This window comes from Telmatherina bonti (genome assembly GCF_933228915.1).
Source record: "Telmatherina bonti genome assembly, chromosome: 15".
Lineage (NCBI taxonomy): Eukaryota > Metazoa > Chordata > Actinopteri > Atheriniformes > Telmatherinidae > Telmatherina > Telmatherina bonti.
In genome coordinates, this window is record NC_136613.1 from 686347 (window position 1) to 704093 (window position 17747).

The following is a 17747-nucleotide window of genomic DNA, read 5'->3' on the forward strand; positions in this document are numbered from 1 at the left end:
CCCTTGCTCCACCTGTACTGTCCCCGTTCTCCACCTGGACTCCACCCTTACTCTACCTGTACTGTCCCTGGACTCCACCCTTACTCCACCTGTACTGTCCCCGTTCTCCACCTGGACTCCACCCTTACTCCACCTGTACTGTACCTGGACTCCACCCTTACTCCACCTGTACTGTCCCCGTTCTCCACCTGGACTCCACCCTTACTCCACCTGTACTGTCCCCGTTCTCCACCTGGACTCCACCCTTACTCCACCTGTACTGTCCCCGTTCTCCTCCTGGACTCCACCCTTACTCCACCTTTACTGTCCCCGTTCTCCACCTGTACTCCACCCTTACTCCACCTGTACTGTCCCTGGACTCCACCCTTACTCCACCTGTACTGTCCCCGTTCTCCACCCTTACTCCACCCTTACTCCACCTGTACTGTCCCTGGACTCCACCCTTACTCCACCTGTACTGTCCCCGTTCTCCACCTGGACTCCACCCTTACTCCACCTGTACTGTCCCCGTTCTCCACCTGGACTCCACCCTTACTCCACCTGTACTGTCCCCGTTCTCCACCTGGACTCCACCCTTACTCCACCTGTACTGCCCTGGACTCCACCCTTACTCCACCTGTACTGTCCCCGTTCTCCACCCTTACTCCACCCTTACTCCACCTGTACTGTCCCTGGACTCCACCTGTACTGCCCTGGACTCCACCCTTACTCCACCTGTACTGTCCCTGGACTCCACCCTTACTCCACCTGTACTGTCCCCGTTCTCCACCTGGACTCCACCCTTACTCCACCTGTACTGTCCCCGTTCTCCACCTGTACTCCACCTGTACTGTCCCCGTTCTCCACCTGGACTCCACCTGTACTGTCCCCGTTCTCCACTTGGACTCCACCCTTACTCCACCTGTACTGTCCCCGTTCTCCACCTGGACTCCACCTTTACTGTCCCCGTTCTCCACCTGGACTCCACCCTTACTCCACCTGTACTGTCCCCGTTCTCCACCTGGACTCCACCCTTACTCCACCTGTACCGTCCCCGTTCTCCACCTGGACTCCACCCTTACTCCACCTGTACCGTCCCCGTTCTCCACCTGGACTCCACCCTTACTCCACCTGTACTGTCCCCGTTCTCCACCTGGACTCCACCCTTACTCCACCTGTACTGTCCCCGTTCTCCACCTGTACTGTCCCCGTTCTCCACCTGGACTCCACCCTTACTCCACCTGTACTGTCCCCGTTCTCCACCTGGACTCCACCCTTACTCCACCTGTACTGTCCCCGTTCTCCACCTGGACTCCACCCTTAGTCCACCTTTACCGTCCCCGTTCTCCACCTGGACTCCACCCTTACTCCACCTGTACTGTCCCCGTTTTCCACCTGGACTCCACCCTTACTCCACCTGTACTGTCCCCGTTCTCCACCTGGACTCCACCTGTACTGTCCCCGTTCTCCACCTGTACTGTCCCCGTTCTCCACCTGGACTCCACCCTTACTCCACCTGTACTGTCCCCGTTCTCCACCTGGACTCCACCCTTACTCCACCTGTACTGTCCCCGTTCTCCTCCTGGACTCCACCCTTACTCCACCTGTACTGTACCTGGACTCCACCCTTACTCCACCTGTACTGTCCCCGTTCTCCACCTGGACTCCACCCTTACTCCACCTGTACTGTCCCCGTTCTCCACCTGGACTCCACCCTTACTCCACCTGTACTGTCCCCGTTCTCCACCTGGACTCCACCCTCACTCCACCTGTACTGTCCCCGTTCTCCACCTGGACTCCACCCTTACTCCACCTGTACTGTCCCTGGACTCCACCCTTACTCCACCTGTACTGTCCCTGGACTCCACCCTTACTCCACCTGTACTGTCCCCGTTCTCCACCTGTACTCCACCCTTACTCCACCTGTACTGTCCCTGGACTCCACCCTTACTCCACCTGTACTGTCCCCGTTCTCCACCTGGACTCCACCCTTACTCCACCTGTACTGTCCCCATTCTCCACCTGGACTCCACCCTTACTCCACCTGTATTGTCTCCGTTCTCCACCTGGACTCCACCCTTACTCCACCTGTACTGTCCCCGTTCTCCACCTGTACTCCACCTGTACTGTCCCCGTTCTCCACCTGGACTCCACCCTTACTCCACCTGTAATGTCCCCGTTCTCCACCTGGACTCCACCTGTACTGTCCCCGTTCTCCACCTGGACTCCACCGTTACTCCACCTGTACTGTCCCCGTTCTCCACCTGGACTCCACCCTTACTCCACCTGTACTGTCCCCGTTCTCCACCTGTACTCCACCCTTACTCCACCTGTACTGTCCCCGTTCTCCACCTGGACTCCACCCTTACTCCACCTGTACTGTCCCCGTTCTCCACCTGGACTCCACCCTTACTCCACCTGTACTGTCCCCGTTCTCCACCTGGACTCCACCCTCACTCCACCTGTACTGTCCCCGTTCTCCACCTGGACTCCACCCTTACTCCACCTGTACTGTCCCTGGACTCCACCCTTACTCCACCTGTACTGTCCCTGGACTCCACCCTTACTCCACCTGTACTGTCCCCGTTCTCCACCTGTACTCCACCCTTACTCCACCTGTACTGTCCCTGGACTCCACCCTTACTCCACCTGTACTGTACCTTTTCTCCACCTGGACTCCACCCTTACTCCACCTGTACTGTCCCCGTTCTCCACCTGGACTCCACCCTTACTCCACCTGTACTGTCCCCGTTCTCCACCTGGACTCCACCCTTACTCCACCTGTACTGTCCCCGTTCTCCACCTGGACTCCACCTTTACTCCACCTGTACTGTCCCCGTTCTCCACCTGTACTCCACCCTTACTCCACCTGTACTGTCCCTGGACTCCACCCTTACTCCACCTGTACTGTCCCCGTTCTCCACCTGTACTCCACCCTTACTCCACCTGTACTGTCCCTGGACTCCACCCTTACTCCACCTGTACTGTCCCCGTTCTCCACCTGGACTCCACCCTTACTCCACCTGTACTGTCCCCGTTCTCCACCTGGACTCCACCCTTACTCCACCTGTACTGTCCCCGTTCTCCACCTGTACTGTCCCTGGACTCCACCCTTACTCCACCTGTACTGTCCCCGGACTCCACCCTTACTCCACCTGTACTGTACCTGGACTCCACCCTTACTCCACCTGTACTGTCCCCGTTCTCCACCTGTACTGTCCCTGGACTCCACCCTTACTCCACCTGTACTGTCCCCGTTCTCCACCTCTACTGTCCCCGTTCTCCACCTGTACTGTCCCCGTTCTCCACCTGGACTCCACCCTTACTCCACCTGTACTGTCCCCGTCCTCCACCTGTTCTGTCCCCATTCTCCACCTGTACTGTCCCCATTCTCCACCTGTACTCCTTCATAACTCCACCTGACCTCCACTTATAGTCCCTCTTTACTCCACCTGTGAGCGTGGGGATGGATGATTTACAACCATCAAACTTTGAGTTTTCTGTGGCTAAGAGCTAACAAAGCTAATCTGCAGCTAACAAAGTTAACCAGGAGCTAACAAAGCTAACCTGGAGCTAACAAAGCTAACCTGGAGCTAACAAAGCTAACATGGAGCTAATAAAGCCAACTAGGAGCTAACAAAGCTAACCGGGACCTAACAAAGCTAACCTGGACCTAACAAAGCTAACCTGGACCTAACAAAGGCAAACTGGAGCTAACAAAGCTAACCTGGACCTAACAAAGCTAACCTGGACCTAACAAAGGCAAACTGGAGCTAACAAAGCTAACCTGGAGCTAACAAAGCTAACCTGGAGCTAACAAAGCTAAACAGAGGGCAAACAATGCTAACCTGAAGCTAACAAAGCTAACCTGGAGCTAACAAAGCTAAACAGAGGGCAAACAATGCTAACCTGGAGCTAACAAAGCTAACCTGGAGTGTTGATGGAGGTAAACCTGTGCAAGGTAAAATGTTTTTGTAGCACATCGTAAACATATTTCTTTCTGCTCTGAAGTTGTTTTTTTTTGACACCATGGGGATTCTCTCTGATCTGGAGTCCCTAGATGATGTGGGGGGAAGTGCATCCACCGGAGTTTCTGCTGGAGTGGACCATGGGAATAACTGCTTTCTTGAGGGAATCCATGGGTCTCTGGAGATGGAGTCCGGTTGGGACCGAACTCATGATTTTCTTGTTCTTATCTTGTCAGGGGATTTCTGGAGTCCAAGACGTCGCTGAACTTCATGCTGGCAAGCAAACTTTTCCAGGGAAGGTAAGAATTTCCTGATTATTCCGGCTTTGCTTGGGTTCTGTTTCTGCAGATATCTGTTGCTATGGTGACAGTCTGGATGCACGAGATAAACTGAAGCATATTAACAACCGAATTTTGTGCCATTTATTTCCTTCTGGCATCTTGGGATCTGGATCAGCATCTAGATCTAAGTCAGGATTAGAATCTGGACTTCAGGATCTGAATCAGGATTTTATTCAGGGTCAGGGCTTCTTGATCAGGGCCTGGATCTCTGGATCTAGATCTGGAGGAGCTGCTTGGTCCTGGATGACATGAACCTGATCTGTGTTCCAGGAAGGAGACGGGCCATGGCGGTCATGTTGTCCAGTATGAGAAGAAGTTGCCGTCTCTGGAGACCAGAAGAAGAAGGCGGCGTCACCCGACTCACTGCTGTGCTGCGAGGAGGAACAAACCAGGTCCATCATAATCACCAGCTGGGATCACTGGGTGCAGAAACCCGACAGTCCTGGAGTTTCATGTTTCTCTGCTGCAGGGAAGGAGCTCAGAGGGGATGAGAAGGACCATCTGATGAAGTCTGTCAGGAAACAGGAGGACTCCAGTTGTGAGGCCAACACGCTCCAGGCCATGCCCCAGGCCACACCCCAAGCCACGCCCACAGTCAACCTGCTCAGCATCCTTCAAGACGGCTGGGAGCTCAGGTCAGTTTGCAAAAACCATTAGATCCTCGGATTGATTGAAAGCAAAATATGGTCCCTACTCTGCTGGTTGGATCCCATCAACAGGAAACTCAAACCTTTTAAATTGGTATCTGAGTCAACTCCCAGATTTCCACGGAATATCTGGAAAAACTGCTCGATATTATATAATTCCTTCCTGCTAAAGTAGAGAGTAGATTTCAACTCTGGGAAAACTTCATTCTCACAAATAACAGATAATAAAGGAATATAGACCTTCAACAACTTAAAAACCATTTTAACCTGGAGAAGCACATTTTTTTCTCCATTAAAACATGATGATAATAAAAACATTAAGTGGAATACACATGATCAAAATACTTATGGAGGTACACAAAGTTAACGCCACTGGTAAACTGAACTCCAAATACCTCCAAGCAGCTGGAGCGAGGTTTCTCCTCCATGCACAGTGGGCATGGAAAGTTTGGGCACCCCTGGTTTAAAAAAAAAAAAATAAATAAAAAGACAGATTTTATTTTATTTGGAAATGGGAAAAGTAATATACCTGTACAACTAACTATTATTAACAGTAACAGTGGGAACTTCCAACAAATCACATTTTTAGGAGTTGTTCTGGATGAAAAGATGTCTGGGAAACCACATATAGGTTATTTACAGACAGGTTGCTAAATGTGTTGCTGTAATGAAAAGACTCAGTTATGTGTTGAATGCTGTGTGTGTACTCCACCATCCATTTGTCATGTCATAATTAAACTGTTGCAGAGAGGTATGGGGGGAACTGCAACAAGACACCATTATTACCATTATACCATTATTTACTCGACAGAAAAAAGCATTAGAACAGTTCACAAAGTTCAATAGAATCACGATAAAAATCAACTTTTCATCAACACATTTGGTTTAAAAGAGACCTAGTAAATGATAAAACTGCGCAAATTATATTTAAAAACATCAAAAACTCTTTTCCAGCCAATATTCAAAAGATATAGTTGGACTCACCTCGACGCATGGCTTGGGCTCTGGAACCAGAACCCTCGAGAGGGGCTGGACTTTCTTCCACTCTGGAGTTGCTCATGGTGAGAGGCGCCGAGCAGGTGTGGGCATTCTCATCAGCCCCCAGCTTGGTGCCTGCACGTTGGGGTTTACCCCGGTGGATGAAAGGGTAGTTTCCCTCCGCCTCCGGGTGGGGGGACGGGTCCTGACTGTTGTCTGTGCTTATGCACCGAACAGCAGTTCAGAGTACCCACCCTTTCTGGGGTCCTTGGAGGGAGTGCTGGAGGGTGCTCCTTCTGGGGACTCCATTGTTCTGCTGGGGGACTTCAATGCTCACGTGGGCAATGACAGTGAGACCTGGAGGGGAGTGATTGGGAGGCATGGTCCCCCCCCCCCCCTCTGAACCCAAATGGTGTTTTGTTATTGGACTTCTGTGCTCGTCATGGATTGTCCATAACGAACACCATGTTCCAGCATAAGAGTGTCCATATGTACACCTGGCATCAGGATTCCCTGGGCCGCAGTTCGATGATTTTGTAGTCGTATCGTCGGACCTGCGGCCACATGCCTTGGACACTCGGGTGAAGAGGGGGGCGGAGCTTCAACTGATCACCACCTGGTGGTGAGTTGGCTCAGATGGTGGGGGAGGAAGCCGGTCAGAGCTGGCAGGCCCAAACGTGTTGTGAGGGTCTGCTGGGAACGTCTGGCTGAGTCCCCCGTCAGAGCGAGCTTCAACTCCCACCTTCAGCAGAGCTTCAACCATGTCCCGAGTGAGGCGGGGGACATTGAGTCTGAATGGGCTGTGTTCCGTGCCTCTATTGCTGAGGCGGCCGGCCGGAGCTGTGGCTGTAAGGTCGCTGGTGCCTGTCGTGGCGGTAATCCCAGGACTCGTTGGTGGACACCAGCAGTGAGGGATGCCGTCAAGCTGAAGAAGGAGTCCTATCGGGCCTTCTTGGCCTGTGGGACTCTGGAGGCAGCTGATGGGTACCGGCGGGCTAAGCGGCATGCGGCTTCGGCTGTTGCCGAGGCAAAAACTCGGGCATGGAAGGAGTTCGGCGAGGCCATGGAGAAAGACTTCCGGACGGCTTCGAGGAGATTCTGGGTTTGGGCTGGCCTGACTGAGGGGTGAACTCTGCTGGCTCTGGGGGTGGCTGGGTCGACTGTGTCTGGGGAATGGTGGGGGATGGTAGCTGTGGGGGCCCTGATCGAGGCCTTGCTAGTCTCTGCCCCCCCAGGGGCATCCCACATGTTGGGAAGGAAAGATGAGGGCGTGCGGTAGCGAATGGATAGTGGATGGAATGTAAGAGAGTAGAGGTGGGGTGGGGTCCTGTGCCCGGGGAGCGCAGCGGGTGCTCTGGGGTGTGGCCTGGCTGCCGCTCGGCAGCGGTCTGGGGATCCTGGTTTTCTATTGGTGTGGACTAGGCCCTCCACCCCACGGGGGTGGGGGGTTGCCTTCGGGCTCTTGGGGCCCTGGGGCCCGCGCTCTGTCCGCCCTTGGTGGCCGGCGCCTGCCGGTCTGGGCCCGCCGGGGTCTGGTCCCCCTGACTGCTGGGGCCCCCCAGGTGGGTCCAAAGCTGGCTCCGGGGTGGGTTGGTTGGATGGATCCTGTGCCTGGGGGTGACTGCTGGCTACCTGGGTCTCGGGGTCCTCCTGGCATGCTTCTTGCCTTTGTGTGGGCGGGGCCACATTGGCATGATCTCTCTTCTCTGAACACGTTCCACTCTGCATGTTCTGCATGTGACACAGTCACTGAGTCGTCTGCAGGATTATTCACTAACAGCAGCTAGTTTTCTTTGTCTCCTATTAATATTTAACCTGATAGTTTATAGTGCTCTTGACACTTGATAGCTTAGTCCTCCACAGGGGGAATATGAATCTGAGATCGGCCTGTTTGTGTCTATGTGTGTGAATGTGTATGTACATGCGTCTATATAGATGAATACGTATGGGTATATATGCGTATGTTCATGCAAATGTCTGTTGTTGTTTTTTTTCTTTCTTTCTCTCTCTCTTTTCCTCTCTCTATGAGGTGTTTTCTTTCTCTTTCCCTGTGTCTTTCTGTCTCTCTTCTATCTTCTCCGGTCTGGTCCAGCAGTAGAAACGCTGTATTACAGTTATACAAAATAAATAAAGATATAACATAAGAATCCAGAAAATCAAGGGGATCATCATACCAGTAATGCTCCCCTTGGCAAAGTAAATCTGCTCAGCAGAACAGCATCCAGACCATCATTCTGCTGCTTAAATGCTGGACAAGACACGAATTTGAAAGAAAGGAAAAAAAAGTGTAATCTGTAGTTTGGCGCCTTTTGGAGATTTTCCTGCTTTTGTTGGCTTCTGTTTGCACATTAAAATGAATTTTTACCAGGGGTCCCAAACTTTCCATCCCCACTGTATGTCTAAATAAGATGGGAAAAGGAGACTGATGCAGTGGGGAGGACTGGCTCAACAAGTGTAAAACACACTCATCCACTTCTAGCTGCGGTGTGTGGAGAGAAAAACATGCAGAGGTTCTTCATTAGGGTTCCAAAGCAACAGACCTGAGCTTGGTTCCTGCTGGAGGACGTGCAGGAAAACAGTCTGTTTCCAGGAGCGTACTACACTTTGGGGAAAGTGTGATCAAAGAAGTTAGATCACTTCTTTAGTCTGCTTGTTCAGTTTTCTCTATTTTCCAGCTGGCATTAGGAAACAGGACAGATACTTGATACCAATGCTGATAACCAGAGAATGTCTTAGAGCCTCCATCTATTGTAGAAGTGAGATCATAGAGATATACGTGATGGAGCGTCTGAGCTTCTCCTGAGGTCTATAAGTAGTAAGTTTGACAGATTCTGGGAACCCTGGACAGCCTGTTTGAACTCAAAGCGGTGAGAGCTTATTCTACTCCATGCAGATGTATAAATCTATGTGAAATCTTCCCTCTGCTGCTGCCAAGACCCTCACTGAACACCATGCACCGGTTCTTGTCTCAGCAGCTCCGCTTTGATTGACAACCAAAGCAAATTCATGACTTCATGTATGGACCTGTCTGGTAGCATCACTCTTCTTATCTGTCTGTTTTATGTCGGTTCCATGTAAAAAAATATCTGAAAACAATAAAAACAGTACTGAAAACAGTAAAAAAAAAAAACGATTCTGGTCAACCCACACATCCTCCTGACTGATCTGCTTCATTGGATTCCAGCTGAAATTCACTCCATGACACCAAACAGAACTTCCAGCAACTTTTTATCATACTCTTTACAGATTCTTTCTGTTTTCTCCCCTCCTGCTCCTCCTCCTGCTCCTCAGTAAGGTCCAGGCTCGGATCTCCTTCTCTTCATACCTGCAGCAGGTCCAGCAGAGGCTGTTGTTGGAGAACCAGAGCAGTTCTGCAGCATCGTGTTCGCACAGAGATGACTATCAGATGGTAAAGTCTTCCTTCACCCTGCTGTCAGTCTTCTGCAGAAGGTCCAACATGTCTCCTGTCCTGTTTTTCCACACAGGAGCTGGTGGTCCGCTTCCTGAGAAGAGCTGCCAGTAACCTGCAGCACGACCTGAAGGTGGTCTTACCCAGCTGCCAGCTCCCTGTCCAAGACCGCCGCCGCATCCTGGCCCACCAGTTAGGACAGTTCATCCACTGTTACAACATGGTACCAACGTGTTCCACAACCCGTCACAACATGGCGCTCCTCCTCTTCATCATCATCTACTTTTTCTTTCATTTCTGTTCTTGCCGTCCTGTCAGGAAACTGAGCGGATGGGGAGGAAGCAGGAGGGTGGTGAGGAGCAGCGTTGTGTTGACAGCTGTGTGTTTCAGGAGTACATTTCCACTGCCAGGTTAGTAAAACACACCTGAAACACCTGCTTTTCCTTCACCTGCTGACATCCGTCTCGGATTTTCCAGCGAAAACCATCTGGAAGAGGTCCTGACGTTCTACATGCAGAAGGAGAAATCAGCCACTGTCTTCCTGGGAACGAGAATCCGAGCTGTTGGGAAAGACCTTCACGGCAGATCCTTCGTGGAAGACCCAGGCGACGGTGAGACTTCCTACCTCTGCTTCATGCTGAACAGGCAGCAGAAGAAACTCTGATGGATTCTCTTCCTGTGAACAGCTGTGGACGGACCAGGTCCAGAGTCTTCCCAGAAGACCATGGAAGATCTCTGCGTGTCGGCTGCAGACCTGCAGGTGGAGGCTAGAGCTACTAAAACTCACCCTTTCTCCAGCTTTCCTTGGACTCCGGGCTCCACCCAGGTTCCAGCCGCCCTTCCTCTTCACTGCCCGCCGCCGCCACCTCCTCCTCAGCCTCCATCATACTCTCAGTCTCTGGCTAAATCCCACCTCTGTCCCTCTGAGAGCCTCTCTGACCCCCCGCCTTACTCCTCTGCCCTCCTGGTCTCCCGGCGAGCAGTGAGGCCGGCATCGTCAGCGAACAGCGGAGTGACCTCCTCAGCTCCAGCTGCTGCTCGCATCTACAGCCAGATGCTCTGCAGACCAGCATGCGCAGAACCAGGTAGTCTTCCTGCTCCACCTGCCGCTGTCAAACCAAACCACAGGAATGTCAGCGCCTTTCTGGTTTTCAGGGGCCAGGAGGACCAGTTCCAGTCGAGTGAAGTCCAGCTCAGTGGGAGCTCTCGGAGAACTACAGCGTCTGTCCGCTCAGGCCCAGTCCAACCAGCAGGCATTTGTCTCAGCCCTGCAAAGACTGGCCGACAAACAGGCTGCTCGCCACTGCTCAAGCTCCGCCCATATCAGCCTGCTGACGCAGCACGTAAGGCGACCCGGTCCCAGCATGTGATCTGGATCAGATACAGGATCAATATCCATTTTAGAATCACTGCCAATCAGATCAGATCAGACTGAACAGCCAAAATGTCATTTTCTTCCTGATCAATCACACATTTCCATGAATCCAGGAACTCTGAAGCTCATTCTGGATGTAAAAATGTTTGTTTCTAACCTTTCTTCTGGTTAGCCTCGTTACTAGTTAGTTAAAGTGACCGGGTCAGTCTGGTCCCAATTAACCAGTTTCTCGGTTTTTCCTGCGATTCTTCCTCTCCCACAGCTGACCAGCCTGAACCGGACTAACAGGATGCACAACGAAGGTCTGAACCCAAAAGCTGCTGCAGGCCAGGTGGGGCCAGCCCATGGAGCACCAAGCCAGGTGGGACCAGGCCATGGAGGACCAGGCCATGGAGGACCAGGCCATGGAGGACCAGGCCAGGTGGGACCAGGCCAGGTGGGACCAGGCCATGGAGCACCAGGCCATGGAGCACCAAGCCAGGTGGGACCAGGCCATGGAGGATCCTTTCATCGTGGAAAGTACAATCTGAGCAGCTCAGGGTGAGTTCAGGATGTTCTGATCCATGACATTCGCCTTTTAGTTTAGTTTGTTCAAGCCTTTTTTTATTGCATTTGTTTCCTAGAATAGTTAATAAATGTTCGGTTTTACACATTGACCTATACTCTTGCACATGTAACTTTATTTAAACATGTTTTGTCCCTGTTTGAAAATAAAAATAAAATCACAATACAAAAAGGAGAGCATTTGGAACCAAACAGAATCAATTCCAGGATTCAATGTAACAAAGACAAGCTGGGATCTGTAGCTTTCATCAGCACGAACAGCCAAGTTTTGTTGGTTTAGAAATGATCTTTTCCTCTCTGGTCCCAGATGGAATTAGAGACCGGAGAGAAGTTTTTATTTTAAAAAAGGCTTAAACAGACAACTGGTCTTTGTCAAAATACAACAAAAATACATCCTATTCCCCAACCCCCCATTTACTACATGGGGCTACACTATATAGCACACTACGTAGTCAACTTGTTTTGTTGATGATTCAGACAGAAAGCTGGCTATTTTTTTCATAGCAGATCACGTGACTACCAACTGTCACCATGGCAACCACCACGCATCATTCCAAATCCAATCCAAACTCATGAAAATGTTTTATTTTCTTGTCCTGAAATTTATCTTTTCTTTGTTGCATATTTATTAAAAAAAAATAAGGATATAAAATGAATGATCTGTAGTGTTTTCTTAACCTGCTTTGACCTTCATGCCACTTGCGCCACTTCAAGTTCCTGCTCGCAATGCTTTATTGGCCCGTATAGTGACCATTGATGCGCACTACTTTTTAAGATGCATTGTGGGTCATTTTGAGTGCACTGCTTTTTTCTCTGGATATTCAGACATTCCTAGAAAATGGGGTGAGCACTATATAGGGCACTATATAGGAATAGGGTGGATATTCGGACACAGACCATGTGATAGTCTGTCAAACTGGATTATCGGGACTGGACAAGTATCCAGACATGTAGACTTAGAATTATTGTAGTAGAAATTCTTCATTCAACAAACGGTGAGAAATTTAAAGGAAACAGAGTATGTAGAGCTGGAAACCTGGGTATGCATCCCTCCAACCAATCCCTACAAACACCCAACCGATTCCTACATTTGCCCAACCGATTCCTACATTTGTCCAACCAATCCCTACATCCCTCTAACCGATCCCTACATCCCTCCAACCGATTCCTACATTTGCCCAACCGATTCCTACATTTGTCCAACCAATCCCTACATCCCTTTAACTGATCCCTACATCCCTCCAACCAATCCCTACATCCCTTTAACTGATCCCTACATCCCTCCAACCAATCCCTACATCCCTTTAACTGATCCCTACATCCCTCCAACCAATCCCTACATCCCTTTAACTGATCCCTACATCCCTCCAACCAATTCCTACATCCCTTCAACTGATCCCTACATCCCTCCAACCAATCCCTACATCCCTTTAACTGATCCCTACATCCCTCCAACCAATCCCTACATCCCTTCAACTGATCCCTACATCCCTCCAACCAATCCCTACATCCCTTTAACTGATCCCTACATCCCTCCAACCAATCCCTACATCCCTTTAACTGATCCCTACATCCCTCCAACCAATCCCTACATCCCTTTAACTGATCCCTACATCCCTCCAACCAATCCCTACATCCCTTCAACTGATCCCTACATCCCTCCAACCAATCCCTACATCCCTTCAACTGATCCCTACATCCCTCCAACCAATCCCTACATCCCTTTAACTGATCCCTACATCCCTCCAACCAATCCCTACATCCCTACATCCCGTCAACCAATCCTTAGTTTCCCTGCTGTAACACACCTGGCACACATCAGACCTACTTAGCAGACTTGTACAGAGCTTGACATCAAACTCTGCACAAGTCTACTAATTAGCCATTGATTAGATTTAGGTGTGTTGCAGCAGGGAATCTAAACATTTGCAGGATTGTGGCACTCGAGGACCGGAGTTGTCTACCCCCGCTCTAGATGGTAACAATGATACACGATAACACCATTATTCATCACATCTTCATCACCATCACTACCATGTTGCTAAGCGACCTCTATTTTCACCTGGACATGATGATGAAGACACTTCCTGTCAGACTTTCCACCAATCAGAGAGCTTAAACTGACAGTAACGTCCAATCAGGAGCAGCCAAAGATCAACAAGTGATGAGAAAAGCAGGAAAATAATGATCCTCTATGGCTGGAATAAAGCCAAGAAGACGTTTGGGATGCAGCTGAGGTGTTTCTGGACCAGACTGGGCTTAAAGCCTGAGATTGTAGACAGTAAAGTGGGTTGTCCAGTTTCTGGAGGTTCTAGCAGGTTGTGTCCTGGCTTAACACAACACTCTGCCCTTATTGGCTGCCATGTTTCCATCAGTCTGTCCCAGGAGGCTGAGTGTACGTGTATGTTTACCAAATAAATCTGATCTGTTACCAAATGCATATGTTCTTCCTCCAGACTGACTCGACAGCAACCCTCCTCTTCATCCACCTTCTCCTGACACCTGAGAAGCCTCCTCCCATCTCAGCTTCTCCTCACCAACATCTAGACTGAAGAGGATCACGTCCTACCAGACCTTCCTCATCACGTCCCGTTCCAGCTGCAGGGTGATGAACACCTTTTCCAACATACCGATCTGAAACCAGGTCTGGAACTGGAGACTGAAGCTGGAAGCGGCCTGTCAGGGCTCTGATTGGCTAGAAGCGGCCCGTCAGGGATCTGGTTCGCTGGAAGCGGCCTGTCAGGGCTCTGATTGGCTAGAAGCGGCCCGTCAGGGATCTGGTTCGCTGGAAGCGGCCTGTCAGGGCTCTGATTGGCTGGAAGCGGCCCGTCAGGGCTCTGATTGGCTAGAAGCGGCCCGTCAGGGATCTGATTCGCTGGAAGCGGCCCGTCAGGGCTCTGATTGGCTAGAAGCGGCCCGTCAGGGATCTGATTCGCTGGAAGCGGCCCGTCAGGGCTCTGATTGGCTAGAAGCGGCCCGTCAGGGATCTGATTCGCTGGAAGCGGCCCGTCAGGGCTCTGATTGGCTAGAAGCGGCCCGTCAGGGATCTGATTCGCTGGAAGCGGCCTGTCAGGGCTCTGATTGGCTAGAAGCGGCCCGTCAGGGATCTGATTGGCTAGAAGCGGCCCGTCAGGGATCTGATTCGCTGGAAGCGGCCCGTCAGGGATCTGGTTCGCTGGAAGCGGCCTGTCAGGGCTCTGATTGGCTAGAAGCAGCATGGTGTGAATGTTCAGGCGACTTCTGTGGTCAGCATTCAATTGAACTTTTCTTACGTCTGTCAGCTGATTTCTGCTGATACCAGATCAATCCACTCCTGATCAGTTGCTGTTTTATCTGATATTTATTGTGATTGTCGATCAATACGTCCAAATATTGTTTTCATGAACTTCTGTCTTCCTGTGAAATAAATCAGAACAATTCAGGTTTTTGTGTAGAAGAAACACCGTCCAATCAGAGAGCAGCTTGTAGCATGGAGGACATGACTGCAACCGAACACCTGACCCGTCTCCAGACCTGTTCCCGTCTCCAGACCCGTTCCCGTCTCCAGACCCGTTCCCGTCTCCAGACCCGTTCCCGTCTCCAGACCTGGTCAAGTCTCCAGACCCGTTCCCGTCTCCAGACCCGTTCCCGTCTCCAGACCTGGTCAAGTCTCCAGACCCGTTCCCGTCTCCAGACCCGTTCCCGTCTCCAGACCTGGTCAAGTCTCCAGACCCGTTCCCGTCTCCAGACCTGGTCAAGTCTCCAGACCCGTTCCCGTCTCCAGACCTGGTCAAGTCTCCAGACCCGTTCCCGTCTCCAGACCTGGTCAAGTCTCCAGACCCGTTCCCGTCTCCAGACCCGTTCCCGTCTCCAGACCTGTTCCCGTCTCCAGACCCGTTCCCGTCTCCAGACCCGTTCCCGTCTCCAGACCCGTTCCCGTCTCCAGACCCGTTCCCGTCTCCAGACCTGGTCAAGTCTCCAGACCCGTTCCCGTCTCCAGACCCGTTCCCGTCTCCAGACCTGGTCAAGTCTCCAGACCCGTTCCCGTCTCCAGACCTGTTCCCGTCTCCAGACCTGGTCAAGTCTCCAGACCCGTTCCCGTCTCCAGACCTGGTCAAGTCTCCAGACCCGTTCCCGTCTCCAGACCCGTTCCCGTCTCCAGACCTGTTCCCGTCTCCAGACCCGTTCCCGTCTCCAGACCTGTTCCCGTCTCCAGACCTGTTCCCGTCTCCAGACCTGGTCAAGTCTCCAGACCCGTTCCCGTCTCCAGACCTGGTCAAGTCTCCAGACCCGTTCCCGTCTCCAGACCTGTTCCCGTCTCCAGACCCGTTCCCGTCTCCAGACCCGTTCCCGTCTCCAGACCCGTTCCCGTCTCCAGACCTGGTCAAGTCTCCAGACCCGTTCCCGTCTCCAGACCCGTTCCCGTCTCCAGACCCGTTCCCGTCTCCAGACCCGTTCCCGTCTCCAGACCTGTTCCCGTCTCCAGACCTGGTCAAGTCTCCAGACCCGTTCCCGTCTCCAGACCTGGTCAAGTCTCCAGACCCGTTCCCGTCTCCAGACCTGGTCAAGTCTCCAGACCCGTTCCCGTCTCCAGACCTGGTCAAGTCTCCAGACCCGTTCCCGTCTCCAGACCCGTTCCCGTCTCCAGACCTGTTCCCGTCTCCAGACCTGGTCAAGTCTCCAGACCCGTTCCCGTCTCCAGACCTGGTCAAGTCTCCAGACCCGTTCCCGTCTCCAGACCCGTTCCCGTCTCCAGACCTGTTCCCGTCTCCAGACCTGTTCCCGTCTCCAGACCCGTTCCCGTCTCCAGACCCGTTCCCGTCTCCAGACCCGTTCCCGTCTCCAGACCTGGTCAAGTCTCCAGACCTGTTCCCGTCTCCAGACCTGGTCAAGTCTCCAGACCCGTTCCCGTCTCCAGACCTGGTCAAGTCTCCAGACCCGTTCCCGTCTCCAGACCCGTTCCCGTCTCCAGACCCGTTCCCGTCTCCAGACCCGTTCAAGTCTCCAGACCCGTTCCCGTCTCCAGACCCGTTCCCGTCTCCAGACCTGGTCAAGTCTCCAGACCCGTTCCCGTCTCCAGACCTGGTCAAGTCTCCAGACCCGTTCCCGTCTCCAGACCTGGTCAAGTCTCCAGACCCGTTCCCGTCTCCAGACCCGTTCCCGTCTCCAGACCCGTTCCCGTCTCCAGACCCGTTCCCGTCTCCAGACCCGGTCAAGTCTCCAGACCCGTTCCCGTCTCCAGACCCGGTCAAGTCTCCAGACCCGGTCAAGTCTCCAGACCCGTTCCCGTCTCCAGACCCGTTCCCGTCTCCAGACCCGGTCAAGTCTCCAGACCCGTTCCCGTCTCCAGACCTGGTCAAGTCTCCAGACCCGTTCCCGTCTCCAGACCTGGTCAAGTCTCCAGACCCGTTCCCGTCTCCAGACCCGTTCCCGTCTCCAGACCCGTTCCCGTCTCCAGACCCGTTCCCGTCTCCAGACCCGGTCAAGTCTCCAGACCCGTTCCCATCTCCAGACCCGGTCCAGTCTCCAGACCCGGTCAAGTCTCCAGGCGGTCGCAGCCCCGGTGTTCTCCTGCAGGCGGTCGCAGCCCCGGTGTTCTCCTGCAGGCGGTCGCAGCCCCGGTGTTCTCCTGCAGGCGGTCGCAGCCCCGGTGTTCTCCTGCAGGCGGTCGCAGCCCCGGTGTTCTCCTGCAGGCGGTTCCCCAGACAGGACCATGATGAGGGAAAGTTTTGGTTCTTACTTAAGGAACATGTAAAAAGTGGTACCTGAGGACTTCGGGGTCCGCTAGAGCTCATTTCTTAAAAGCATGTCAGATAAATAAGACCATTAAGACATTTATAAATGACTGAAAGAATCTTAAAATCAATTCCAGAACCCACGAGGAGCCATTTTAACACAGGTGTTATGTGTTCCCACCCTCTGGTCCTTGTGAGGACTCGTACTGCTGAGTTCTGCAGTAACTGCAGGCTGGAAATGAACCTTTTAGGAAGACCAGAGAGCAGGGAGTTACAATAATCTGTTCTACTAGAAATAAAAGCGTCAGCACCTCCATACCGACAGGAGAGAAACGGGCGACTGGTGAGGGTTTTAGATGATAAAATCCTGTTTTTGTGGCGTTTCTAATGTGTGGAATAAAGTCCAGCTTAGAGTAAAATAACAACCCAGATTTCCCACACGGAGAGGGATGGAAACCCTGCGTGGAATGATCTCTCTTACCTTCAGGACCGATAATTGAAAGCTCCTAGTTAAACTATGAAATTCTCTGCCATCCATGACTTCATATCTAAGATAGTTTAGCAGTGGCTCATCAGGAGACACGGTGATGTAAAGCTGTGTATCATAAGCATAGCTTTGGACATCAACGCCGTGTCTCCTGATGATGTCCCCAACATGTACAGATTAAAAAGTACTGGGCCTAAGACTGATCCTTAAAAGCCCCATACTGGATTTCATGGTGCACGTGTCCATACTTACGAAAAGCCGTCGGCCTGTGAGGCGGGAGTAAAA

At 52.1% G+C, this 17747-nt stretch overlaps 1 protein-coding gene across 3 annotated transcripts in view; it reads left to right on the forward strand.

The window, feature by feature from the left end:
- The window catches only part of ttll5 (tubulin tyrosine ligase-like family, member 5), an 80200-nt gene extending 65334 nt beyond the window's left edge, over positions 1–14866 (forward strand). For all 3 annotated transcript variants that reach the window (XM_079254248.1, XM_079254249.1, XM_079254250.1), the window contains 11 exons: positions 4184–4246; positions 4559–4680; positions 4758–4923; positions 9205–9322; positions 9399–9545; positions 9641–9732; positions 9800–9933; positions 10009–10407; positions 10478–10665; positions 10960–11237; positions 13718–14866. In XM_079254248.1, coding sequence (XP_079110374.1) covers positions 4184–4246; positions 4559–4680; positions 4758–4923; positions 9205–9322; positions 9399–9545; positions 9641–9732; positions 9800–9933; positions 10009–10407; positions 10478–10665; positions 10960–11237; positions 13718–13760 — 1750 coding nt within the window. In that variant the 3' untranslated portion in view covers positions 13761–14866. The remainder of the gene's footprint in view (positions 1–4183; positions 4247–4558; positions 4681–4757; positions 4924–9204; positions 9323–9398; positions 9546–9640; positions 9733–9799; positions 9934–10008; positions 10408–10477; positions 10666–10959; positions 11238–13717) is intronic.
- The last annotated feature ends 2881 nt before the right edge of the window (positions 14867–17747 follow it).